Source organism: Agaricus bisporus (assembly GCF_000300575.1).
Source record: "Agaricus bisporus var. bisporus H97 unplaced genomic scaffold AGABI2scaffold_5, whole genome shotgun sequence".
Taxonomy (NCBI): Eukaryota; Fungi; Basidiomycota; class Agaricomycetes; order Agaricales; family Agaricaceae; genus Agaricus; species Agaricus bisporus.
In genome coordinates, this window is record NW_006267368.1 from 1,543,113 (window position 1) to 1,566,280 (window position 23,168).

The following is a 23,168-nucleotide window of genomic DNA, read 5'->3' on the forward strand; positions in this document are numbered from 1 at the left end:
TGCTTCGGCCTTTTTTGATCTTGTAACTGCTTTAGTCGGCATTTTTGAGGCAGGTTGCAGTGACTCAATAACCTTCTCGCTATTTGGTGCAACTGAAGTGGCGCGTGTTCTTCTCGTCAGCGGACGTAGATTCGCGTGAACAACTTCTGGTGCGATAGACACCGGTTTAGATGACGTCCTTTGAGAACGTCGTGGTGGAGGATCAGGCTCCTTATCCCCTTCAGCTCTATCCGATCTCTTCTCTACAGTGGTTTTTGTCCGTGTAGCCGGTGTTTTCGTCGCAGATGCTTTTACATTAGGGGTCACAGGCTCAGCATCACCATCGTCGTTATTTTGATTTACTTCGATAGTTTGATTCCTGTCTGTGGATTTTGATTCAGCCCGAAGCATAGTTTTTCTCGTTGAAGGCTTGGCGACAGGTGCCTGATTCAAGCTCAAAAGTTTAGCTGGCTTCTTACTCGAAGGCGTCTTCCCGGCTCTCTCTCTCATCCGCTGGATCATAGCCGGCTTCGGTGTCGACGCACGAGCAGGTTCTTCACGTGGCTGGTTTGCTTGTGAATGCGGGGGCGGGGTAGGAGTTTCTGCATCGTCCTCGACAGCTTCGGTGGCACTCTGTGGTTCCGCAGTAGGTACGACGTCAGAAGCACCAGTGCTTCCTGCGAGATCCGATGGTGCTGAAGGTTGTTCACGTTCGGGGTCTTCCTGCATGTCATCTAGTGAAGGAGTTCCGTTGGTATGTAAAGTACTCTCTTTCTCCGGTTCTGGCTCTTCGTCGGGTTGATCATGAGACTGCGGATGAGTCAATGCGACCGGTGGGTCCGAGGGTTTCTGCGTTGCAGAAGGACGTGTCAATTCCTTTCTTACAAGGCCAAGAGGTGCATTTTCTAGTGGAAGTACGTCTTCAGAGACACCATTTCCGCTGCGATCCATCTCTTCGGATCTTGTCCCTCCATTGATCTGCTGGAATGGCCCGTTTTCCTGTGACGCATCAGGAATCGGATTCGAATTCGGACTACTGGCAACTCCTTTGGACGTCGCAACAAGAGGAGGTGCTGAATTGACCGAGGAGCGGCGAGAAGGCTCCCTCTCATTTTCGTCATCTCCTTCTACATCATCGTCTGGAGAATCGCTATCAATGGCGAAAGATGGCGCGGCTTTGTGTAAACGACTCTTCGACTCTTGTTCCGACTCATCTTCAAGCTGAAAAATTTCGGGTTCTTCGTCCTCACTTGAATCAGACGACGGGAGATCCGTCGACTTGAACGGGACGCCTGGTCCGCGTATCAGGGCCTCTAAATCCTTGTCGTTGTAACCAATACCATCGGTCTTAGCAGGCAGGGTAGATCGCTGTACTGGCTGTAACAAAGGGATGATCCGACTGTGCGAAGCAACTATTTCTTCTGATTCGTCCTCCGAAGAGCTGCTAGTGTCACTATCATCATTTTGAGGGCGGAAAGGTATAGACTTTGACTTGGTACCAGCTCCAGGCGGGGTGCTGTCATGCTCCGAAGAGTCTTCGCTATCCGTATCGTCGTGGAGGGACGTCGAGGTAAGGAGACGTGATGTACTAGCACTTGGACCCAACGAAAGTCCTTGTTGTACACTGATACGAGAAATGCTATCATTCTTCGGAGAGTCATCCTCATCCGCAGAGTCATCCTCGCTTGAAGAGTCACTTGAGGTTGAAGACCTCGATCGAGAAACAGATTCACTGACATGCGTAGTAGTGGAGACAATGGTGGGGGAACCGGATTTGGGATGAGGAGATACCGAAGGGCGAGAAATCTACAAGGCATGTCAATTAGAGATGTCTGACCAGTCGTATTAAGAAAGTGATTACTTACGGTCATCCTCTGTTCCTTATTTGCCGTCGCAGGACGCCTCCGTTCCAGCGCAGCCTCCAGAGCACTGATGGTGTTCGACCAAACTTCTGGATCTTCGTTATCATTTGCTCTGACTTCCTCTAAACGTTGTTCAATCGTCTGGACAAGTTTCGTTCTAAGGAGCGGGCAATGCGATCGATCATGTGTAAGGCCTTTGCCACAATATGGGCAGTTTGGTGTTGTGGATATGCTTTGGACGGTAGAGGCACTGTCTTTGCTACCCACTTCAACTGTGGATGGCTTTAATGTGAGATATTTCTCGATTATGGATCGCGAAGTATTAGCAAGGGCTTCCTTATGATGAACATTAACGTCAAGTACGTCGTTCGTTTCGGAATCTACTACATGATAGACGTTACCCAGATATCGAAATGGCGCAAGCAGCAAGCTAACCTGAATCGGATGTTGCTTCTTGCACCTGTGCCTTTTGTTTGCCCGCCTTCTTCGACTTTCCTGAACATGAGTGAGCATAAGAAATTTTGCAAAAGACATTGCCTACCTGATTCAGATGTAACCGTCTTTGGAGCTCCTGATTGAGTTGAAGATTTTTTACTCTTAGAACTGGCAACTAATCATAGCATGAGAGAACATTAGCGTGTCTGAGTGATTCCACCCACCGACGGGTCCATCACCTCCTGTTGTTGACGCCAAGGTTGTGATATTATCTCCACCCTTCTTACTTCCTTTTTTCAACAACTTTTCCTTCTTCTTCAGCTCCTTTTCAGCCTTCGCCTGCTCTTCCAGCACCTCGTCTCTTGTTTTCAGATCTAATATTGGTGACCGTGCAGCCACACTTTTTCTGGACTTGGCTTTCGCGACTTTCTTCGCATCCACCCCGAGCTTATCCACTATTGTGGAAGCAGGTGGCGACGCCGAAACTGTACCGACAGTAGTGCCCGTCTCAGGGGCAGGCTTTCCGTTGGTCGGAACTTCACTCCGCTTCGCTGATTCACGTGCTCGAGGAGCTTGTTTTTCCAAAGGCTTTGCAGGTGGATGGGGAGATGAGATCCTCACACGTTTGGATGGTGGTTCATTGGCATCTTCTGAAGATTTAGCGACCTCAGACGGAGGTGATGCAGCTCGTTTGTCCGGTACGACTGACGTCGAGATTGGTGTGGCTTCTGTCGGACTACTGGGTGGTAGAGTTGCTGACGCTTGCGATGTAGTCAATTTACGCTTCTTCCGGGCAGGTGCTGCAGACTAAGGTACGTTCAATCGAGATGTACCAAATAATAAAGTTGATGAAGGGTACCTCGTCTTTTTTGGCGTTTTTGACGACAGCGTCGCTCTGGATGGTAACACGTACGCTGGCAATAAAAGCAGAATGAACGGCGTTGTAGAAGGCATCGAAGTCGTCCTCTGGTAACGGAGTGAGTTTGGTTTCGGCCTACGCGTCTTGTGACGAGCCTCACCATCCTCTAGATCGACATCGGCGGTACCACGAATTTGAGCAAGTTTGACGAGGGCACCGGGTTGGAGTCCAAGTTTCTTCCTCACGACTTCTTGAAGCTGCGTTAATGAGTCCTCTGATAAACTATTAATAAAAACACGCGACCATAAGCACTGAACAACAACGAACCTCTGAAAAGTCGGTCAAATACCCGCCCCGGTGCGTGAAATGTGATTCTGGGGCAATCGAGGTCGCGTTTCCGTTTTGTGCCCGAGTCCATGACGAGGTTTGGATGAAAGCAGAGTGAACTCCCACGCGCCCTCGGGCACATAAACATTCATAAACACATTCTCTGAACCGTCTTCATCCGCAATGGCAGGCGGAGGCTCCTGTAAGTCTCTCTGGAAGGCTGATTTATTCCCTGCTAACATAGGTTTTCAGCTCCGGGATTTCACCCCCATCTTCCGGGCTTCAGATACACATTTCTCTCCAAGGGACTCGGCGCAATGATGTGGTTCTTCATCTTCTACCGGGCAAGGTAATAAAGATATCACACCCTTCGGATGTATCAGGCTGGCTGACTGTTCGTCCTTTAGGCAGGATGGTGCTAAGCTTATAGTTAGTGGTGGTTCTTGTTTTTTGTTGAAACAAACATACTCACCTCATCTGTTTCCAGGGTCGCCACCCCGTCGCCGACGATAGCCATGGTTCACATCATTAATAGAATTATGCATGAATTCTGCAACGGATTGTTAGTGGATGTTGAGTGGGTGCATGTCAATCCCAGCATACTTAGTCACAGATCCGTACTTATTCGTACCCCTGTTTAATTTTGTCACTTCTGTCCTGCCACTCAAGTATTTCCATGGTTCATGAATTTCTTGCCACGAAATCGTAGAGTAGTCACCCTACTCCGTCTTTTCTGGCTGGTCCTTTCTCTTTGGTACGAGCACTTTGTATTTCAAGCATCAGTAAGGTCATGTACTTGGCCCAAACCAAAAGCGGTCGACCAGGTGAGTCGAACAACTTGCTGGTCTAACAACCTTCATCCCGACACTCCATTACCAGCAAAACATCGATGGCCCACCGCCCTCGCACATCCTCATCATCGCTGACCCTCAAATTCTTGACCACCGTTCCTACCCAGGTCGCCCGGCGTTTCTGACCTACCTGACGCGCTTGGTTGTTGATCTCAACCTCAGAAAGAACTGGCGAGCAGCTATTGCCAAGAACCCCGATGCAGTTGTGTTTCTCGGTGATATGATGGACGGCGGAAGGATGGACATGTCAGACGATGAGTATGTACCATAACGCTGGCTTTTGTAGTCCTGAAGCACCACCTAATCTTCGTTTGTGTTGATTCCAGATACGAGGACTATTATTCCCGTTTCAAGGATATCTTTCGCATGGACAAGGCTATATACCAGTTTTACATTCCTGGAAATCATGATACGGGGTATGAAGAATAAATCTATCGCATCGGACGCAGTCTGACCATCTTACCAGGCTACAGTCTCGATCCGTATTCTCGCCTCTCGCGCGCTCACGCTATATATCCCATTTTGGACCTTTAAACAATCGAGCGTCCATATCTAATCACACCCTTTTGTTCTTCGACGCCCCTGGATTTGTTCAAGAAGATTACGAACGTGCTGGACAACGAAAATCCTTTGCCGAATGGAGACCAAAAGTTGGTGGTCCTTTTGAATTCGTCAGAACAGTGGGAGAAGGTGATTCCTCAATCTACTTCGTACCTTTCAACTCATCCCTTAGTTGTAAAAACCCAGTGAATGATCTTGATCCCGCCGTTTTATTCACTCACATCCCTCTCTATCGACCTGATGGCAAGTCCTGTGGTCCATTGCGAGAAAAAGGTACTATTCGACCGGGTGTCGGCTTTGGGTACCAGAACACGTTGGGCAAGGATTCGACCTCTTTTGTGTTGCATCAGATGAGACCGACAGTAGTCTTCAGGTAAATCAGGCCAAACGCTTATTCCGTCCCTTTATTAAATCACTCTCCAGCGGTGATGATCACGACTATTGCGAACACACTCATCAATCGGTCATTTCAACTCCAGTTAACGAAGTCACTATTAAATCGCTTTCCATGGCTATGAATGTTCGAAAGCCTGGCTTTCAGCTTCTATCTCTATTCCCCGCGACTACATGGGACAATGTCAATCCTACCTATGCCCACGTTCCATGTCTGCTTCCCGACCAACTAGGAATCTATCAAGGCGTGTACATACCCTGCGCTCTTGTGTCTCTTCTTATCGTGATTGTCGCTGCTGTGATGCGCGGTCGAACAAGTGACCATGATAAAAAAAACATTTCCAAGTTACCGGACCCAGCTACAAATCCTCACCAAAACCAAACTTCCGTTGTGTGTTTTGGCCGGCGACGCCGCCTTCTCGGCCTTGGTTGTCTTTTTGGCAATAAAGGGTCTCGCAGAACGTCGAAGCGTGGACTGGTACAGAACATTTTACGAGATGTATTGGATATTGCTGTGTTTCCCATAAGTATATTCGTCATTGTCACTGTCCTTATTTCGCTATGAGCATGATACCTGGTTGTATATACACAATAGTGTCATCGATGACGAATGGTGGATTCGCTATTTAGTTTCGACTCTTCGAGAGACGTAAGTAGAATCAATGGTTGTAACAATTATTCACGCGCACGTTCCTCCTCAGTGAATAGGGAATAGGGATCTTGTCACTGCCACATTCGGTCACCTCAGTTTTCCCAGCCAAAAAAAAAACTCATAGCATAGGACACGGCATTTGTCTCCTACCAATTTCCTCCCCTTTTCTTCTCAAACATAGGGGAAGGGGCCACACAACCACTCAAGGGGTTACTTATTGTATCAGTTCGTTTCGCGTATCTTGACATTTATTTTTTTCATTGGTTTCTTTTTACGGACTTGCCATTTCCTTTTTTCCTCTTCTTTTAAGATGCAAGAATCACAGTCGTCGACTTTTATGATTGAAACGGCAGAATACGATAGGCCACCGTCGAGTTTATTTTCTAATACGGGATCAGCACCGTCATACAGTTCACTTCCGCGTCCCGAAGAAGAGACAGTACAATATACCCGTCGGTCTAATGGACTCAATCCTCCTCCTACTGATGGAATATATACAAAGAACTGGGAATCACTGACTCTGATATTACATGATCAAGTACCGGGTGTGGAAAGGCCGGTGTATGGTCGGCATAACCTCGTTGCTGGAGAACTTGAACTAAAGCGTCCTGAGAATGTGTTGGCTGTTGTAATCAAGGTGCGTGTGTGATTTGATTTCCGTTAATCCTTGTTCTTATCTTTCCAGTTGGAAGGCAAGGTTACGGTTGCATCTTCAGGGATTGGAGCGGAAGTTGTACCGACGGTATTGGAAGAGAAGACGTTATGGGACAAGAGTGCGACAACATCAAGTGAAAAATGTCCAGGAATTTTGGGATTCAGTTTTCGATTGCCTTGGTGTTTCTCTCAAGATGGTAGACCGTGGACATTGCCTCCTTCATTCGAACCGGAGTTTATGCATACAATGTTCGTGAGGTCGACGTATAGCTTGACGATAGTGCTCACAAGGATGGTCAAATATCTGGTGTCATGGGAGAATGTTAAAACGTGAGATCAAATCATACTTGTAAAAAAAACAAAGAGAAGTTCTAAGGGTGTTGTTGTATAGGTATGGCATCCGAATTGATTACATACCGCGAAGCCGGGCTAGTCAAGCGCTGCCACAGTTTAATTCAATTTGGTCTATCAAGTCGTCGCCGAATGAGTGGACACAACATGTATCGACGGTAGAAGGGCCTGGCCAAAGGCCCATCGAATGTCATGTAAGTGGAAGCTTAAACGGCGATCCGAGGTGTTGGTTGACATTCTTGCGGCGATAGTTCCTTGTGCCTGCAAAATACAGTCATGCGCTGTCAGACTCGATACCGTTCCATATTCAACTTTCGAGTTCGCTCGACACGCTCAAGGAACTCGTGTCACCGAGTGATGTAAGGCCCAGACAAGTCGGGAAGACAAAGGGGCCGCGAGGGGTATGTGCTATGCGAGTTTATATAGCGCGACAGATTATAGTTGAAATCCACGGGAAAACGTCGTTTCAGACGCTGAATATTGGATCGGGGACAATAAGAGCTGTTCCACCAGCAGATTTTGAGGGCGAGACGGGGAGGAGGAAATATCCATGCCTGGACTGGGAAGGGGAGGTGAAATGTTTGGAAAAGATAAAAACGGGTGGGTTTGACATTGGATCATTGCATGTCAGGGTGAGGGCGGTGATATGTCGATTGTCATGCGTTGAGGAACTGACCTCGGCAGGATTTTGTTGTGCTTGTTCTCAGTATAGACCAGACGAGTGCGGTGCAGATTGCACACCCAGTGAAGTTTGCGACGAGTGGGTGGTCGGAGGGGGATACGTTGCATCCAGAAGACTATTAGAGTACATGTACAGAGAGTATCAGGAGAGAAGAAGGCGGTGCTCAGACAGAAACGGGGAAGAGGGGCAGAAAACAGGGTATAAAAGCCAAAGGAGGAAGGGGCACCCTGGGGAGTGGATGCCCTTGGCTCAGCGCCGTATAAAACCTCTCCTCGCTGCCCCCCCAGCCCGGATCTGCGAGCCAATCAGCGAAGAGCCCCTGCCGACCGAAGTGGCCCCCGGCCTAAGAACAGAACACCTCAAACGGCACCACAGACCCCGCGCCCCTCTCTTCCGCAATCTCTCTGCACCCCAGCTCACCATGTCTTCCTCCCTCATGCCCCGCAGCGACTCCTACAACGCCCGTGTTCGCGGTGCAAGCCACATCGACTTCAAGACCGCCACCACCGGCGTCGCCGCAAAGGCCATGCGCAACGAGCTCAGCGGCATCGTCTCCACCATCAGCGACCCCCCCTCCCGCAAGGTAAACAGATCTTCCTCATCGCTGCCTCGCTATCCACTCATCCCTCCTTTTCAGGCCTTTGACACAGAGATGCAGTCTTTTTTCTATCTCTTCACTCGCTATCTCGCAGAACGCGCCAAGGCCGTCGATCTGTACGTGTTTTTTTTTTCCTCACGATCTCCTATTCTGATCGACACCTTCACAGTGATTGGGACTGTATCAAATCACCAGCAGACGATAAGATCGTCCCCTATGCTCAACTTCCCAAGCCCAAGGACGTCTCCAACCTCAACAAGCTTGCCGTCCTCAAAGTCAATGGAGGTCTTGGTACCTCTATGGGTATGCATCCATCCTCTCTCATATTTTATCTGCTCACTCCCTTGCTTAGGTATGACCGGTGCCAAGAGTGCCCTCGAAGTCAAAGATGACATGACTTTCCTCGATCTTACCGTCAGGCAAATCGAACACCTCAACACTAGCAGCCGTGTTGATGTCCCTCTCATTCTCATGACGTCGTTCAACACCCACGAGGATACCTTGCGTATCATCAAAAAATACGCCAACCAGCAGCTCCGCATCACCACTTTCAATCAATCCCGTTATCCACGTATCTACAAAGAGTCTCTCCTTCCCTGTCCCCAACGTGCCGACGATGACAAGAAGCACTGGTACCCTCCCGGCCACGGTGATCTCTACAATGCCCTCTTGCATTCTGGTGTCCTCGATCAGCTTCTTTCCGAAGGCAAGGAGTATCTTTTCGTCTCCAACTCGGACAATCTTGGCGCCGTGTAAGTCTCTCCCCGACGCGTCTTTAATAAACCTAATACGTTTTCAGTGTTGACGAGAGCATCTTGCAACACATGATCGATACTCAAGCAGAATTTATTATGGAAGTCACTGATAAAACAAAAGCGGACATCAAGGTGTGTCCATCAGCAAATGAAAACGTTGCCACGTGCTGACTATACGAAAAAAATGCAGGGTGGCACCTTAATCGGTAAGGAACATACAATCGGTTACATCATGCCATCAGTAACCAGGAAACAGATTACGAGGGCTCCATCCGTTTACTCGAAATTGCCCAGGTTCCTTCAGAGCATGTCGAGGACTTTAAATCAGGTGTGTAGCCTCGTAATTCCTATGGCAGCCCAAATTCATCCATCTACTAGTTCGCAAATTCAAGATCTTCAACACCAATAATCTTTGGATCAACTTGAAAGGTGTGTTCCCAGCCTAGCATGTACTCCACGTACTAAGCATATTCTTAGCTCTTAAGCGAATCATGGAGGTTGAGGGCATGGAGCTTGACATCATCATCAACCCGAAGACCACCGATGATGGTCACGCCGTTATCCAACTCGAAACTGCTGCCGGTGCTGCTATCAAGCATTTCAAAAATGCTCATGGCATCAACGTGCCTCGCAAGCGCTTCCTTCCTGTGAAGAGCTGCTCCGATCTCCTCTTGATCAAGAGTGACATTTATTCTCTCAGTCATGGCCAGTTGGTCATCAATGAGAATAGGATGTTCGAAACTACGCCCGTCATTAAATTGGGCGACCATTTCAAAAAGGTAAATTAAGTTGAAAATCCTGGGCTTTCTCGAATTAATGTTGCGGACCCAGATTCAACAGTTCCAAAGGCGCTTCAAAAAGATCCCTCGTATTATTGAGCTCGATCATTTGACTGTGACTGGGGATGTGTACTTTGGAAGGAACGTTACACTTCGTGGAACTGTTATCATTGTCGCGAATGAGGGCCAGAGGATCGACATTCCTGATGGCTGTATTTTGGAAAATAGGTTGCTCTCTGGAAACTTGAGCATGATCGTGAGTTGCATCCCCTTTTTTTTACTGTGCTCTAACTTACCTCTGTATCAAAGGAACTCTAAAATGTGAGGAGTACATAGATTCATTATTAAAATGGACGAAACCATTGTTGTGAAGATTTTTTTGCTTGGATTTTATTTTGCGCCAGACTTGTTTACATCTTTTTTGCTACCATCTATGATTTTTTTTTAAAGTAGTCCTTTTAACTCAAGGCCTCGTCTGGTTTATTTCTAGTGGGGGTATCAATTCTATACCTGATCGTTGTTATCTTTTTTCCTCTCTTACGAATTTGTTAGGGACTATTTTTTTTTAGAACAAGCATTATAAGTGATCGTTTGATAGGGATGTTGTTGGACACGATTGTAAGCATTGATTGATGAGTCGATGGCTCTGTGCGGTATGTTCAATGGATGGTTAGAGAAAGTTTATTGGCATGCACGGGTTCAGAATTGGTCTTTGAAGTTGTCGTCATTAATGGCTCTCAACGACGGTAAAATATTCTCCACTCATGAATGGAGAAAGGGAGAAAGGAATCGTATAAACTGGAGTTGATAGGCCACTTTGACATCGCGCGATGAAAAAACTTTATACTTGAGATAGCTGAGGAAAATTAGGAAGGTTCATCTTAGTATACCCGTAAAGGAGATTGTTCTAGAGAACTTTTGGTTACTAAAACTGACAGAAGACGTTTGGCGATGACGAAATGAATGACGAAGGTTAAATTTGACGAATATGAAGATGTCAGTGGATACTTACTAGATACTGATCTGACAAAATTAGAGAGAGTATATTAGTTTTTTTTTTCGGGGGAAAGAGTTCAGATATGTAACAAAGCATGGGAAGTTTCTTCGTACTTGTGGCTCCGCACTTGTTGTTCCTGTAAGGAAATCTGACGGTCAAGTGCCAGTGGGCTACATTGTTTGTAATCTCTGGCTAGAGTTATTATTGTATGAAGGACTAGCAACTAGATGCGAGGAAATAACGTTAAATGTATCTTTGGATGAATGTGCAGCCTGTTGTGTTGAATTGTAAACTTGGATCGTCTCAGCCGGGGATAAGGGTTAAAAACAACTTCATTAGCTCGACTAAAATAAAAGCAATATCGATGTAAGTGATCATGCACGCTAAATTCACTTATGTAGACAGATTGTGGCGACTTTCAACAGACTCTCGGGACGTAAAAACTCGGCAGACTGAGAAGAAGAATCACCTCGTCCAGGACCAGTTTCTTGATGAATTCCGTAACTGAAGAGAAGGGACCACGATGTACAAGCCCAAAGGCCGTAAGTAAACGCTTAGTGAAGCTCGCATAGGTCTAGATTCTGAGGTACATCTAATGTAGTCAAGAGCGCAGCAGCGAATCGCTGGAGTGTTGTTTCGAGCAAGAATTACATGTTACCATTCCACTCTACTTTACAGGGCTGTAGTCTTCAAGGTAAACGATGGAGGAGGGCTGTTCTTTCTTTGGATACATGCCCAAATATATCACTGGGTTGCTCCGTCGGAGATTAAAATAAGATCAAACCTTATCCGTTACTATCATCCACACAACCTTGCTCAGTATTCACCTCCGCATCCTCAAGACCTTCCGATATGGGTGAGTGCTGCTCGTCAAAACCACGATAACAAAGCAGGCTCAGTGTATTATCTTAGGTATATCCCGCACATCTCGTCACAAACGCTCCGCATCTGGTGCGCAACGCGCCCACTACCGCAAGAAGAGAAAGTTCGAGCTTGGTCGTCAACCTGCTAACACTAGGCTTGGCCCAAAGCGTATCCATGAAGTTCGTGTCCGCGGGGGAAACATCAAGTACCGTGCTCTTCGTCTTGACGGTGGAAACTTTGCCTGGGGATCGGAGAGCGTTACACGAAAAACAAGGATCTTGACTGTGGTATGTGATATGCTACGCCGAAAGTACAATTTGAGGGAGACAACTGGAATTAGGTATATAATGCATCCAACAACGAACTCGTTCGTACGAATACCCTCGTCAAGAGTGCCATCATCCAGATCGATGCCACCCCCTTCCGTCAGTGGTATGAAGCCCATGTACGTCCCTGTATGTCTTGACGAGGTACGATCATTAAACCTCCGGATACAGTACGCACAACCTGTCTCTAAGAAGTCTGCCAAAGCCCAGGCTGCACAGGCAGCAACGGATGGTGCTACAGAGGAGCCAAAAAAACTCTCTAATCACGCACAGCGCAATCTTACTGAGAGGAAGAAGGGTGCGTTGTAGTGAACCTCTCATAGCATCCTTATTGAGATTAATTATCACTAGATGCCAAGATCGACCCCCTCTTAGAAACACAATTTGGAGCTGGTCGTCTCTATGCCCGGATTTCTAGTCGTCCCGGTCAATCCGGCCGTGCTGACGGTTACGTCCTAGAAGGAAAAGAGCTCGAGGTACAAGTTATCTATCTCCTTTACAAACACCTTGTCTGAATCTTTTCTTTCTAGTTTTACCTCAGGAAGATCAGGACCGGCAAGCAAAAGCATGCTCACGCTTAAGTCTTCTGCATCTATACTGTATTCCACATCGTCCGACTCGGTTCTCATCCTGGTGTTGGTCAAAACATAGCTCTCACTGAGTACTCATGCGCTATGCCATTCTCCGCCGTGGTGTTGTATGCTTTGTCACAATATATGCCTCCGAAACTCAATTTGCGCTTGATTTGATATTCGTCTGACTTGATGTCTATCTTTGGTATACTCTATGTGCCGTACTAAAGTTTATGTAAGGGTTGTGCATCAACGAAATGTCACCTCGCTTGACTACTTACGAAATGCCGCGTCTCTCCCCCACGGCCAAAATCCTTTTTACAAATTTCTCTTTCTCGCGAAAGTAGCTTTTATTCGAAAAACACCGAGTAAGGAGCTATATAGAGCAAGCCACCAACAACGTACGGCGTTCACCTTTGAAAAACAGCGAGTCCGAAATGTCCAAGCGCCTATGACCCTGACTGTCAGACAATGAGCCATTGGTGCAGGGAAGAACATGCTTCCTTGTCTGTATGACTTGGCCCACACCTTACCGGGACTTGTGGCCTCTCCTCAGAGACACAGCAGGCAGACTGGAGGTTGGTAATATGCATGTCGTCCTTCAGGCCTCATGTAGGTGCTTTCTGGACACATTCTACCCAAAAAGTCATTCCATCGTTTCAGGCATTGGGCTAACCTTCAATGTCTGGGAGTTCTTAGTAACGCTGGGCGACGAAGTGGATTTGGTGTGGTTGTTCGTTGACCATTTAATCATTTGATTAATGCTTTGTGGTTGATACCCTTTCAATAGATGCCGCCCTTCTAGCTGGACTCTTAGGCTTGTGAGGGGTCTTTTCTTTTTCAGTCGATATGCGGGATTAATGGTACAATCGTAAGTCTTTCGATACACCACGCGACGGCCAAATCTCTAACGTATGTCAGAATCAATATCGTCGTGGCGGAAAACATGTCATCGTACCGCTCCGTACCCATCGACTTTTGCACGCGTTGGATTTCGTATCAAATAATCGTCATCTTTCTCTTCCTAAGTGTAGTTAATCTTATCCTCAATCTTCGAAGTAAGTCATGCATTCTCACCCCCAACGACTTTTTTATCATTCACTTCAATGCATAGTCTATGCTATCTATCGACGTTCCCGCAGGATGTGTGTACTTCTAACAGTTATATTTTTTTCGCGCCTCGTCTTAGCCACGCCTTTCGCCATTGTATATACACCTCGCTTGGCGTTCGACGGAAAGTGCGGATTCCGTATCCCATTGCCTATAATGCTTGCTTTCCTGCAAGTGGAATTATTCTCCTTCCTACTATGACAGACTCATTGCCACAATTCTTAGATTCGTGGAAATGGCCACGCAAAGCTTCACACTGGTGCTAACCTTTATGAGGCGAATGGTCTCGCCGAATAGAGCGTCTTCGCGGATGTCACTTATCTCCATGCTCTATCGGGACGCTGTGCTGACATACCTAGCTGTCTTTTGTATGTTTTCTGCTTATACTTGTGGTCATATAGCTTATCTTCGATAAGCTGCTCTTGCGGCAACGCTGGTGTATGGCAGGGTCGCTTCTTTTCAAGGTCAGGCGCACTTCGTGTTTCCGTAAGATCTCTTATTTGTCGTCTGCCTGCTTTTCTTTGCTCACCTTCGGTCAGGTTATTTGTCTCGGTTCTATCCACTTCTGTCAGTAATATTATCCCGAGATACTGCTTTGACTAACGCCGCTTTCACTAGGCTTGTAGGATGGTCATCGACATGCAAGAACTTGCACTAAATTCCCGTTCCCGCTCCGAGTCCACTGAACCCTTCGTGTTTACATCCATCCTTGAGGTGCTGGACCCAACTGAAGAGCTCGCTTAAGGCATAACTCTTTAGACTTGGCTCAGTGTACTATACAATTCATAATTTGCAAAGGTCAATTCTGCTTGCCCGGCGTGATCGATTCTCTTGCTTATTCGTTTAATCCTTGAATCCCTGACTTCCTGGTGGGTTGAAGATCGAGAATCCGCCCGAACGTCTGGTAAGCTAGTTATCAGAACAATGACACTGGCCAGCAGCATGCTCATTCCAATATACCTTGTCCCACCACTCGCCTACACGTGTACCGCTGAAGCGTTGTAAGTCGTGTCACCTAAAATTAAGCTGTGGTCCTGCACAATTTAGACCAGAAATTCGGCGCTTGATAGGATCTTCTGATTATTGTTTCGAATTTCTTCGAGGTGAGAGTTGATCAGGAAATTCACGTTGGTTGATCCAGATATTCTTCTGGCTCGAACATTCATCGTAGAAAGTTATTATAGCCGTCCCTACATATCTTTGCCTTAATTGGTACGATACTCGCGGTGGGTATGCTGTGTTCTGGTATGTAGTTCAAAATCCTGAGTTACTATCGTGAAAGGGTGAACCGTGTCGCTGCTCAATCGATCGTAACTCGGATTGATGGATGGGAGCAGTCCAATATTGCTCGCGATGTGTATACACGGCAGCTAGTCAATTTGGTCATTTATCGCATGACGCAGTGAACATTAAGATGATAGCCTCTCGTATTCTCAATTTTTTGACATCGGCCTTTGGCTGTGTCCCTCAGTATCATGCTTTGCGGCCCGAAAGACTGTCCCTATGATTTGACTGTGCGTGCCACTTCATCTCCAGGCCGTATGACAAACTCAACCTGACCGAGCTGGCCATTTACCTGCGTCTCATCTTTCCATCTCGCTAGATTTATACCCCTTGGCATTTTTCTAGGCCCGACCTACTGCGAGCAGCACAGTTGGAGGACTTCTAAATGTGAGGCTGTAACATCAGGTCCGCAGAACAAAATAGTAGATCGCATCCCCTTTGTACCATGACGTATATTCTGCTGAGTGATCTCTTCGAGGGGAATATGAACGAGGAAATTAGATACTTACAGCCGATCTTTTGAACCATCTGAACTGCGTAAAGCGTGCCAGTGAGTCTAGCCCCGATGATTTAATCGTACACTCTTTATTTGGGTTTGCCCGATCCTAGAAGAAATTTTAGGGGTACATCGGTGGTACTATAGCCTTACCATCTCAACTGCAGGTTTGATAAATGCCTGATGTAAGGTTCACAATATTAGCTGCACCTGAAGTGGCATTTCTGCGACGTCGGACTGACGGATTCTGTTCCGATATTCAGCTTTACGCACATGTATTGAAGCACACTTGCTTGCATCATAGTCTATTAATGAATTTTTATTTCCGAGGATCTGTGGTTCATGAGCTTGTGCAGGGTATTACACTCAGCCTGAGAACAGAATTGCTGGTTCTAGGAAGGACAAATAGACACAAACAGAATTCGTTCTGATTTGGATCAAAGGGAACAACATTCGATACCTGGCGAGGTCATCATGGTGAGTGAAGTCATCTGGGTATCAAACATCCTTTTGACAGCATAATATCATGCAGCTTATTTTTTCAGTATTCAAAACTCTCACAGACCAAACCGTTACCGTTGAGCTCAAAAATGATTTATCTATCACAGGCGTGTTGAAATCGGTTGACCAGTATGTGAGCGATACCAGCCTTGTGGCTTGCCAGTGATGATATGGGATCTCTGTCGTGTAGATTCCTTAACATTCGCCTGGATAATATCAAAGTCTCTGATGAAAACCGGCACCCGCACATGGTGCGTCCAGCCCCGTTTACCTACAGCTTGTGCCCGCGCTGATGGTCAGTTGTGCAGATGGCAGTCAAAAATTGTTTTATCCGGGGATCGGTGGTAAGATATGTACAGCTACCGGCAGAGCACGTCGATACGCAGCTACTAGAAGATGCCACCAGACGAGGTATGTTCTGCATTCGAGGGTCACCCAGTGGTTGCTAAAAATAAGCCTAGAATCCCAGATGCAAGGAAAACGGTGACGGTCTTTTGCCTCCGAGTTTCAGAGCACTCTTTCTCGCTTTGTAAACATACCATCGCGTTGAATATATGCTGTACTACACGAGTCGGTGCACCAGGCGATTGGGTTTCTTGAGTCGTAGCTCGGTCGGATTTTTGGTCGAAGAATGCCCGGATACGGATACTGTTACAAGGCGTTATTCCTTGACACTTAGTCCTTATTCTTCCTGAGGAGAACTACGCCAGACTTTGACAGTTCCATCGGCGCTAGAAGTCATGAATTCATCTGGTTCCGAAGGATGATACTCTGTCCAGGTGACTAGCTTTGAATGGACTTTTGGTGGAGGATTGGGATCAAGGAGTCTCGCCTAGTCCATGTCAGAAACGTTCTGGAAAATCAAGACAAATGCGGACTCACATCAAGAAGATCCCAGGCCCATATCATGCCTTTCTCATCTCCACAAACAATGCTGGCTTCGGCATGCCCGAAACACGCTCGACAGCGATATGAATCGTTCTTGTGTCCGATAAAATCGTTGAGCATTTTCCCGTTTGACATATCCATTAAGCGAATATGACTGTCAAGCGAAGCAGCTAGAAGTGTTTGACCATCCTGAGTAGGTACAAGAGATGTTACAGGATCTATAATCCAGTGTGATGGTCAGAACCAGAGGCAGAGGCAGAATGAACTTACGCCCGATGAAGTCAGACCGTAGTTCCCCTTTACGGAGGTCATAAGTCCGGATGTAACCGTCGACGGAACCAGAGATTATAGTAGTTGCACCGACGTGCAAAGTTTGAATAGCATCTCTGGCTTCGTCTAGTACCTGTATTGGCGAGCGACTTTGTGCTCTGATGCGTCCTTCAGCTGGCTTGGCCATGTCAGCGATAAGGAAATGCTCACCGGAGATCCCATAATCTAACTGACGCGTCATATGAACCTGAATGACCGCTTAATCAAGTGACGAGAAGCTGCCTAGGTAGAATACCGTACCACTGGCCACTACGCTTGCGTCTTTGTTGAATTCGACGACATGTACCTTGCCCATATGACCTGAGAGACGCCGGATGGTTGTTGCGGTGGCTACGTCCCAAAGAAAAATAGATCTGTCTCCTCCTGAAGACGCAAATTTTGCATTGTCTTCAGACCTGGGCAAGAATTATAACCTCAATAAATCAACCTATATGAAATGAACCCACACAGTAATGGAAAGTACTTCGTAGCCGTGTGCAGCAAATACTTTAACCTCAGTCCCGAGGTTGGCATTCCAGAGTCTGATGGTTCTATCTTGACCGCCGGTGAGAATGTACTTGGCGGAACCCTTGGAATATCTAGCAACATTGACAGGACCTTTGTGGCTATTGAGGGCGACATGAACCGTGCGCGGTAATGTGTGAGGACTATGTGAATGTGCCATGAGGAAACTGCACAGATAAGCGCCCGGTTCCACAAGGTAATAATTTGCCGTCCACCTTCATGTCGAAACGTCATCTATCACCACATGAGCTTCCAGCCTCGAAGCGTCTTCACACAACTCATACTAACCCTTCGCATAGGTCCTCCTCGCTCGTAGAATCTCTCTACGACGAACTCATCCTCTCTATTTTTTCGTTTCTCTCGTGGGACGACCTCTGCGTCGTGCAATCAATCAACCGAAATTGGGCTCGGCTAGCTCTTGACAACGAGCTTTGGAGGAGACAATATTTCTTGGTATATGGGAAGACACGTCTGCGAGGGTCTAGGGGCCCTGTAGGACGTTCAGACGGCAAAGAGATCAAGCCTCTCCCGGCCAGGGCCCGATCTCAAGATTCATCTTATAAGGACTGGAAGTGGATGTTTCGAATAAGTTCTAACTGGAGGAAGGGTGCGGTCCCCTCGTTGATATCACGAACATCATCCCTGACTTTCTTCAGGACGATGTCTCGTGGAAGAACCACTCGGTCGTTCGATAGAATCATCACCTCAGACAGGTGACCACGACACCTGCGGCTCTCATCTACTACTCACGGGTGCTCTTACCATACTCGCCTCCACTCGGCCATCCTATGAGCCTAGAATCTACATCACGGGGCCCACACAGTCTTGTTCTCTTGTCTGCAAGCCAAAGGAGAATGTCTGTTCCAAGGTCACAACAATGGCCATAAATCAGCACCCAGTGGCAACAGGACATTGCAAAGTAATCGCCTTTCTCTCCACGGGAGAATTTGTTCATCATGAGTTTCAACATGATCCTGTTTTGATCCCCTTTGAATCATTCCGCTACACACCTACGCGGGAGAATCGTTCGTATCCGGTGATCCAAGCTGCTTACCATTACCCTCTGCTTGTGACACTTGCCCAAAACTTTACCATCTCATTATTCGATCTCGAATCTGAAACCGTCAAACTCACGCAGACATTATCATCCTTTACCTCTTACCCCCCTGTTTCTCTCATACTTTCCATGCCGTCATCGACCATCTATAAACTGGTTCTTACCTATGCCATCCCTGTATACCCTCGCCATTGGACCGTAGGCGCCACCGAATTACTAATATCAGGTCCGAAGATGATTGCCTCACCTTCGTTGCCGGAAGGAGATTCATCTAAACTCTTATGGGCATCTCAAAACCTAACTGCGCTCAGCACTCGCACTACGCGTGCAATTGATGTCCCTTTCGGATGGATCGACGAGCGGAAACTCCGTGCCATGCGAGAACAGTGGAACCGCAAGGTGACTCGAGTCGCAGACATTCGAACAGATGGTAAATGGGTGATTTTAGCATCAGGAGACCAACTTCCAGGCGTTGAAGACAGCTCAGCCTCTCCTAGGTTGCCTTCCGGTCCGTCGTGCCCTTCGCCCTCGTCCGATTCGGATAGTCGCGACAATCTCAACAACAACTTATTCACTCCATCGTCATTACACTCCCCAACAAGTCTACAAGTTTATCGATTGATTTTTCCTCCTCACACTTCGATCTCCTCTCCACTCCCTCGACTCAGTTTTGTGCGTACACTGCACGGCCAAACTGGGCCCATCGTCGCACTTGCGCTCTCGGACGGACGCTGTGTCAGCCTCAGCTTGAATGGAAGCGTCTGGGTATGGGATTTGGAGACGGCGACAAGTGCTGAAGTGGCTGCCGCGAATTGCAACGCTACGGGAGACTTGGCTTTTGGACCGGATGCCCTGCCCCTCAGGAGATCCGTCTCATTTGATGAAAGGAGGCTTGTTATTGCACAAGGCGATAGCGTGGTTGTTCGCAGGTTTGATGTCTGACGACATCCCACTTCTCAAGATGCTCCTTCCTATCTTATTTCGATCCATTAAATTTTCTCATTGGCATAAACATCTGGCCTTTCCTTTAACTTGGCTGAAGATGCATTAGATGAAGTATAACCCCATTAATATCGGGGATGATCATCTAGATAAAGTCCGGCCCTATTCCTTCTTGGATTTACTCGTATCAACAGATCGATTCTTGCTCCATCTCGGACAGTACAATGCACTCTATTGGCTTCTCAATGCACGCGGCAAATCACTACGCATTTTGATCAGACGTCCCAAATAGTCTCTATCGGCAAGCTGCCGTTATTCGGCTCATTTTCTTTTGAAGGGGCAAATATCTACCACCCGTCTATTTTTTCCCCTTCCTTCCACTGACACTCGACGCTGCCACCGATACTTCCAATCAGATGCATTTAATCCTGCTCGTGGTTTGCGCGTGGTATCATCTGTTTGTTGTGGTATCATTAAATCTGCATCTTCAAGTCGAAATTGGGTTTCTTAGGAATTTTCGAAAATCCGGTTTACTCTACTAGTGATCTCGTCTCGTTCGGAGGAGCAAGCATCCGATAATTGTCAAAGGGGATCGCTTTCTGGCCGCTGGATCTCTATACAAGTATATTGTTTATCCGAGACGCATGATAACTCTTTGGGCGCACACGGTTTCAAAGCTTGTTGAAACTAATACCTTTTAACTCCAGCTGGACCCTATAGCACGATTGAATGTCTATTTTTGGTTTTTGACAAACTTTTTTACTCCGCGAGACTCACCTAAGCCACTTGACTGGACATAGGTACAAGTCTATCTGAATATGCGCGGATCGACCCGTGCTTTCAGTGTTGGAGCTACGGGAACTAGGCGAATAGTGCAACGACGAAGCTATATAGAATGCAAGTGTGGAGCACTCTACAGCCAGATTCTACGTTTTTCAATTTCTTCCTTGGTGGATACCACACTCCCCCAACCGACTATCCAACTCGACTCCTGCCCATTTGGGAGGAGCTTCTTCTGTAGCCTTTACACTCCATCGCAACTTTTCTTGGTTTACAGCGGTTTTAACGACCCCTTGACCCCCCGATATCATCCCAAATATGTCTATACCACCCGAATATCAAGATCCGCAACATACGTCTGGGCCGGACGAGGGTGCATTCGCGGTACAACCAGGCCAACCCATTAGCTTCGCCACTGGTCAATTTGCAGGTCAGGTCATCCGCGTCGAACTCCAGGAAATACAGAAGGCAGACTCCGGCCGAAAGTGAGCCTCTTTCTTGGTTCTCCCATCAAGAAGGACTGACACTGTATCATTTGTGTTGTTAGGTATGCCAGAGTAGATCGCCGGCCCCTCGACCCGCCCCCAGCTATCATGCTTCGCCTCTACCATGTTGGTGCCGCGGGCGGCAGACAATGGGAGCAAGAGGTCAATAATTACGAGTACGCTGTTCCGTAGTATTTCGCTATGCGCGACTGACACCAATGTAGGGAAATTAGGAACATCGGGATGTTGTGTGGTGTTGATCTCTTTCCTGTGCCCGACAAGATACTAGACGAGAACATTGCAGTGCCAAGATCGACGATGTCATCCGATCTTCCTGACTTTGTGGTCTATACCCCATCGCAAGGCTCTTCATCTTCAGCTTCCCCGCCTGGCATGGGGAACGTGTCTCCACGCGCTTCACGCGTGTCATCCGACCACGCATCAGCTCCTTTTGAAATGCCAACGTCTGGAAACTTGAGACTGAATTATCCTGGATCGTCACAATCGACGGAAAGTGCATTTACATACTTTCCCCGCCACCCGTTTACCACGCCCAGTGCGGAAGGTGATGGTGCTCCTCGTGATAATCCTTTCCAAATTCCGCGCCGACAACCTATGCTAGGACATCTTAATGAAGCCGAGCCGCCTTCAGATGTTATTTTACGCATTGGGAATCACCTCGTTACAGAATCATCGAAGCTTACACCCGCGCTTGTGGGGGAGAAATTTGTAGAGCCAGTTTTGGTTGACTACAAAGGCAAGAAGTGCTTTTTCTTTGTTTTTGGAGTACGTTTTTTTTAAATTTATTCCGGGGGTATCAATGGAACTTAAATTGCACTGGTCAGGATTTGGCCGTTCAAAGAGAAGGAACATTTATATTTCGCTACCGGGCTTTCGATATATACTCGAGCATTCCCGGCAGTCAAAGACATCCGGTGCTTGCGGAATTATACGGGGGTCCCTTTCGAGTCTACTCCACGAGGGAATTTCCTGGTTTAGAGCCTTCTACAGAATTGACACGGGTATGTTTCATTTTGACATTTTGGACGTGCCACTGATGGAAGCCTTTTTTTCTTGCTTGTCCGTTGTCGGAATGGGATTTTTTTCGTGCTGTAGAATTTGGCGCAGTATGGAGTGCGTGTAACGCTGCGCGATGCTGAAAGGCGTAGAAGAGGAATGAGTCGGAGCGAAGTACCTGATGGTGTATGACGACGTGCATTATATTTCGTTCCATACTGTTGTTTGCTTGCGTCATCGCTAAGATGACGCAATACTCGATCGTGATCTGATTGGTTGTCTGTTTGTAGTGTTTGAGATGAAAGAGTTTGACAAACATGGCCACGTGTTGGCAATCAGATTGAGTTGCACTGGTCCTGAGACCTGATCGTGAATCCATCGGCTTGGCACTTTGATTAGGTCCGTTTTGAGCGAGGGAGAGGAATAGTTTGGCGTGTCTTAAACAACGGAGCCGAGTGAGCTAGAAAAAAAGGGAAAATGCCTCTACCCGAACATGGTGTTCCGATGGTATTAGGGAAGGTGGATGAAAGTATGGTGGGAAAGAAGGTGCGATTGGTTGGGAGGTAGGTCGTTTTTTTCTTTTCTGATGTGAATTGAGAGAGAAAGAAGCCGAACAAATGCCTCGTGGTCATAATTTAGGATGTTGTGGTATGACCCTAGGTCGGGACTCATCGCTCTGGTGGACGGCGATCGGGCCGTTTTGGTGGACGTGTCGCTTTGTGTGTCGTCCAATTCTTCCGCATGGGTTCAGGAATACCTTTGTCAATTGGTGGTTGTTGGATATGTCGAGTTGTATGAAGTATGTCATTTTTTTGGTGGTTTTTCCTTGATTGATTTTTATGTTTTGTGGATAGGATGGAGTTGGGATGGGCCCTGAATATCAAGCATCGCCAGAGGTGAATTGTGAAATTATAGTTAGGGCTATACTGGTTACGCCCGATAACACTTTGAATATTGCGGAGTATAATGCGTTTTTGGAAGAGGGGGAGATTTAGTTGTGCATATGGTTTATTTGGGATGGGGATAGTACTATCGATCAAGTTGTGAGGTCTACTACAAAACATATGAGGAAGCGGAACGGCAAGTTGATGATAATGCGACATTTCGCCGGTTCAGCTAAAATGGTCCTTGTGTGAACTATGGACGACTGGAGAGCAGTGCAATGAATATGGACGAGGTAACTCTTGGGAGAGAGAGAGAGGTGGGAGCAGTGAAGAACGGGTGATGACATGGGTAGTACATATCAGGAAGGACGGGATCGGCCGACGGCTCGTTAT

At 47.2% G+C, this 23,168-nt stretch overlaps 11 protein-coding genes across 11 annotated transcripts; 8 read left to right on the top strand and 3 right to left on the bottom strand.

Moving 5' to 3' along the window:
- Window positions 1–823: 823 nt before the first annotated feature.
- On the bottom strand, window positions 824–1,421 carry AGABI2DRAFT_192733 (hypothetical protein). The gene has a single exon (XM_006461138.1). It carries the CDS (start codon window positions 1,098–1,100, stop codon window positions 885–887), a length of 216 nt encoding a protein of 71 aa, XP_006461201.1. The 5' UTR covers window positions 1,101–1,421; the 3' UTR covers window positions 824–884.
- Window positions 1,422–2,210: 789 nt separating this feature from the next.
- Window positions 2,211–3,566, bottom strand: AGABI2DRAFT_192734 (hypothetical protein). The gene is made up of 6 exons (XM_006461139.1): window positions 3,463–3,566; window positions 3,296–3,409; window positions 3,136–3,242; window positions 2,501–3,083; window positions 2,383–2,451; window positions 2,211–2,336 (listed from the first exon to the last, which is right to left on the bottom strand). The coding sequence occupies exons 1-6, from the start codon at window positions 3,551–3,553 to the stop codon at window positions 2,272–2,274; spliced, it is 1,029 nt and encodes a 342-aa protein (XP_006461202.1). The 5' UTR covers window positions 3,554–3,566; the 3' UTR covers window positions 2,211–2,271.
- A 49-nt stretch (window positions 3,567–3,615) lies between these two features.
- Window positions 3,616–5,904, top strand: AGABI2DRAFT_192735 (hypothetical protein). Its single transcript, XM_006461140.1, has 9 exons — window positions 3,616–3,664; window positions 3,715–3,811; window positions 3,870–3,891; window positions 3,950–4,286; window positions 4,342–4,571; window positions 4,640–4,729; window positions 4,780–5,003; window positions 5,061–5,247; window positions 5,298–5,904. Exons 4-9 carry the CDS (start codon window positions 4,146–4,148, stop codon window positions 5,830–5,832), a joined length of 1,407 nt encoding a protein of 468 aa, XP_006461203.1. The 5' UTR covers window positions 3,616–3,664; window positions 3,715–3,811; window positions 3,870–3,891; window positions 3,950–4,145; the 3' UTR covers window positions 5,833–5,904.
- A 352-nt stretch (window positions 5,905–6,256) lies between these two features.
- AGABI2DRAFT_70118 (hypothetical protein) lies at window positions 6,257–7,556 on the top strand (the record flags this gene model as incomplete). Its single annotated transcript, XM_006461141.1, has 4 exons — window positions 6,257–6,556; window positions 6,605–6,903; window positions 6,965–7,118; window positions 7,176–7,556. Coding segments are annotated over 4 exons (1,134 nt in total), but the record flags the coding sequence as incomplete, so codon positions are not given.
- A 125-nt stretch (window positions 7,557–7,681) lies between these two features.
- Window positions 7,682–10,135, top strand: AGABI2DRAFT_136252 (UTP-glucose-1-phosphate uridylyltransferase). Its single transcript, XM_006461142.1, has 11 exons — window positions 7,682–8,189; window positions 8,244–8,320; window positions 8,374–8,507; window positions 8,557–8,956; window positions 9,004–9,091; window positions 9,150–9,165; window positions 9,216–9,287; window positions 9,338–9,388; window positions 9,437–9,738; window positions 9,791–9,994; window positions 10,048–10,135. Exons 1-11 carry the CDS (start codon window positions 8,028–8,030, stop codon window positions 10,054–10,056), a joined length of 1,515 nt encoding a protein of 504 aa, XP_006461205.1. The 5' UTR covers window positions 7,682–8,027; the 3' UTR covers window positions 10,057–10,135.
- Window positions 10,136–11,587: 1,452 nt separating this feature from the next.
- Window positions 11,588–12,506, top strand: AGABI2DRAFT_136253 (hypothetical protein; the record flags this gene model as incomplete). Its single annotated transcript, XM_006461143.1, has 6 exons — window positions 11,588–11,591; window positions 11,648–11,886; window positions 11,940–12,044; window positions 12,097–12,223; window positions 12,277–12,401; window positions 12,456–12,506. 6 exons carry the CDS (start codon window positions 11,588–11,590, stop codon window positions 12,504–12,506), a joined length of 651 nt encoding a protein of 216 aa, XP_006461206.1.
- A 1,144-nt stretch (window positions 12,507–13,650) lies between these two features.
- AGABI2DRAFT_185492 (hypothetical protein) lies at window positions 13,651–14,416 on the top strand. The gene is made up of 4 exons (XM_006461144.1): window positions 13,651–13,975; window positions 14,024–14,093; window positions 14,147–14,174; window positions 14,226–14,416. The coding sequence occupies exons 1-4, from the start codon at window positions 13,843–13,845 to the stop codon at window positions 14,349–14,351; spliced, it is 357 nt and encodes a 118-aa protein (XP_006461207.1). The 5' UTR covers window positions 13,651–13,842; the 3' UTR covers window positions 14,352–14,416.
- A 1,497-nt stretch (window positions 14,417–15,913) lies between these two features.
- On the top strand, window positions 15,914–16,337 carry AGABI2DRAFT_68745 (hypothetical protein; the record flags this gene model as incomplete). The annotated part of the gene is made up of 3 exons (XM_006461145.1): window positions 15,914–16,017; window positions 16,079–16,139; window positions 16,197–16,337. 3 exons carry the CDS (start codon window positions 15,914–15,916, stop codon window positions 16,335–16,337), a joined length of 306 nt encoding a protein of 101 aa, XP_006461208.1.
- Window positions 16,338–16,570: 233 nt separating this feature from the next.
- Window positions 16,571–17,770, bottom strand: AGABI2DRAFT_118120 (hypothetical protein; the record flags this gene model as incomplete). The annotated part of the gene is made up of 6 exons (XM_006461146.1): window positions 16,571–16,720; window positions 16,771–16,994; window positions 17,047–17,204; window positions 17,257–17,293; window positions 17,347–17,501; window positions 17,553–17,770. The coding sequence occupies 6 exons, from the start codon at window positions 17,768–17,770 to the stop codon at window positions 16,571–16,573; spliced, it is 942 nt and encodes a 313-aa protein (XP_006461209.1).
- Window positions 17,771–17,829: 59 nt separating this feature from the next.
- AGABI2DRAFT_221814 (hypothetical protein) lies at window positions 17,830–19,618 on the top strand (the record flags this gene model as incomplete). The annotated part of the gene is made up of 2 exons (XM_006461147.1): window positions 17,830–18,217; window positions 18,267–19,618. The coding sequence occupies 2 exons, from the start codon at window positions 17,830–17,832 to the stop codon at window positions 19,607–19,609; spliced, it is 1,731 nt and encodes a 576-aa protein (XP_006461210.1). The 3' UTR covers window positions 19,610–19,618.
- Window positions 19,619–20,547: 929 nt separating this feature from the next.
- On the top strand, window positions 20,548–22,205 carry AGABI2DRAFT_204828 (hypothetical protein). Its single transcript, XM_006461148.1, has 5 exons — window positions 20,548–20,874; window positions 20,937–21,050; window positions 21,099–21,660; window positions 21,720–21,896; window positions 21,991–22,205. Exons 1-5 carry the CDS (start codon window positions 20,708–20,710, stop codon window positions 22,081–22,083), a joined length of 1,113 nt encoding a protein of 370 aa, XP_006461211.1. The 5' UTR covers window positions 20,548–20,707; the 3' UTR covers window positions 22,084–22,205.
- The last annotated feature ends 963 nt before the right edge of the window (window positions 22,206–23,168 follow it).

What these genes read in the sequence shown, in the direction of transcription:
- AGABI2DRAFT_136252 (XM_006461142.1), top strand. Translation starts at nt 8,028, where the DNA reads ATGTCTTCCTCCCTCATGCCCCGCAGCGACTCCTACAACGCCCGTGTT. An exon ending in AGGTCTTGGTACCTCTATGG is followed by an intron (nt 8,508 to 8,556) that starts GTATGCATCCAT and finishes TCCCTTGCTTAG; the next exon opens with GTATGACCGGTGCCAAGAGT. An exon ending in TCTTTGGATCAACTTGAAAG is followed by an intron (nt 9,389 to 9,436) that starts GTGTGTTCCCAG and finishes GCATATTCTTAG; the next exon opens with CTCTTAAGCGAATCATGGAG.
- AGABI2DRAFT_185492 (XM_006461144.1), top strand. Translation starts at nt 13,843, where the DNA reads ATGGCCACGCAAAGCTTCACACTGGTGCTAACCTTTATGAGGCGAATG. An exon ending in GACATACCTAGCTGTCTTTT is followed by an intron (nt 13,976 to 14,023) that starts GTATGTTTTCTG and finishes ATCTTCGATAAG; the next exon opens with CTGCTCTTGCGGCAACGCTG. An exon ending in TCTCGGTTCTATCCACTTCT is followed by an intron (nt 14,175 to 14,225) that starts GTCAGTAATATT and finishes CGCTTTCACTAG; the next exon opens with GCTTGTAGGATGGTCATCGA.
- AGABI2DRAFT_204828 (XM_006461148.1), top strand. Translation starts at nt 20,708, where the DNA reads ATGTCTATACCACCCGAATATCAAGATCCGCAACATACGTCTGGGCCG. An exon ending in CAAGAGGTCAATAATTACGA is followed by an intron (nt 21,051 to 21,098) that starts GTACGCTGTTCC and finishes ACACCAATGTAG; the next exon opens with GGAAATTAGGAACATCGGGA. An exon ending in CTTCTACAGAATTGACACGG is followed by an intron (nt 21,897 to 21,990) that starts GTATGTTTCATT and finishes TTCGTGCTGTAG; the next exon opens with AATTTGGCGCAGTATGGAGT.
- AGABI2DRAFT_192734 (XM_006461139.1), bottom strand. Translation starts at nt 3,553, where the DNA reads ATGGACTCGGGCACAAAACGGAAACGCGACCTCGATTGCCCCAGAATC. An exon ending in ATTTGACCGACTTTTCAGAG is followed by an intron (nt 3,410 to 3,462) that starts GTTCGTTGTTGT and finishes ATAGTTTATCAG; the next exon opens with AGGACTCATTAACGCAGCTT. An exon ending in AGGAGGTGATGGACCCGTCG is followed by an intron (nt 2,452 to 2,500) that starts GTGGGTGGAATC and finishes TGCTATGATTAG; the next exon opens with TTGCCAGTTCTAAGAGTAAA.
- AGABI2DRAFT_192733 (XM_006461138.1), bottom strand. Translation starts at nt 1,100, where the DNA reads ATGACGAAAATGAGAGGGAGCCTTCTCGCCGCTCCTCGGTCAATTCAG.
- AGABI2DRAFT_192735 (XM_006461140.1), top strand. Translation starts at nt 4,146, where the DNA reads ATGAATTTCTTGCCACGAAATCGTAGAGTAGTCACCCTACTCCGTCTT. An exon ending in ATGGACATGTCAGACGATGA is followed by an intron (nt 4,572 to 4,639) that starts GTATGTACCATA and finishes TGTTGATTCCAG; the next exon opens with ATACGAGGACTATTATTCCC. An exon ending in CGTCAGAACAGTGGGAGAAG is followed by an intron (nt 5,004 to 5,060) that starts GTGATTCCTCAA and finishes GTAAAAACCCAG; the next exon opens with TGAATGATCTTGATCCCGCC.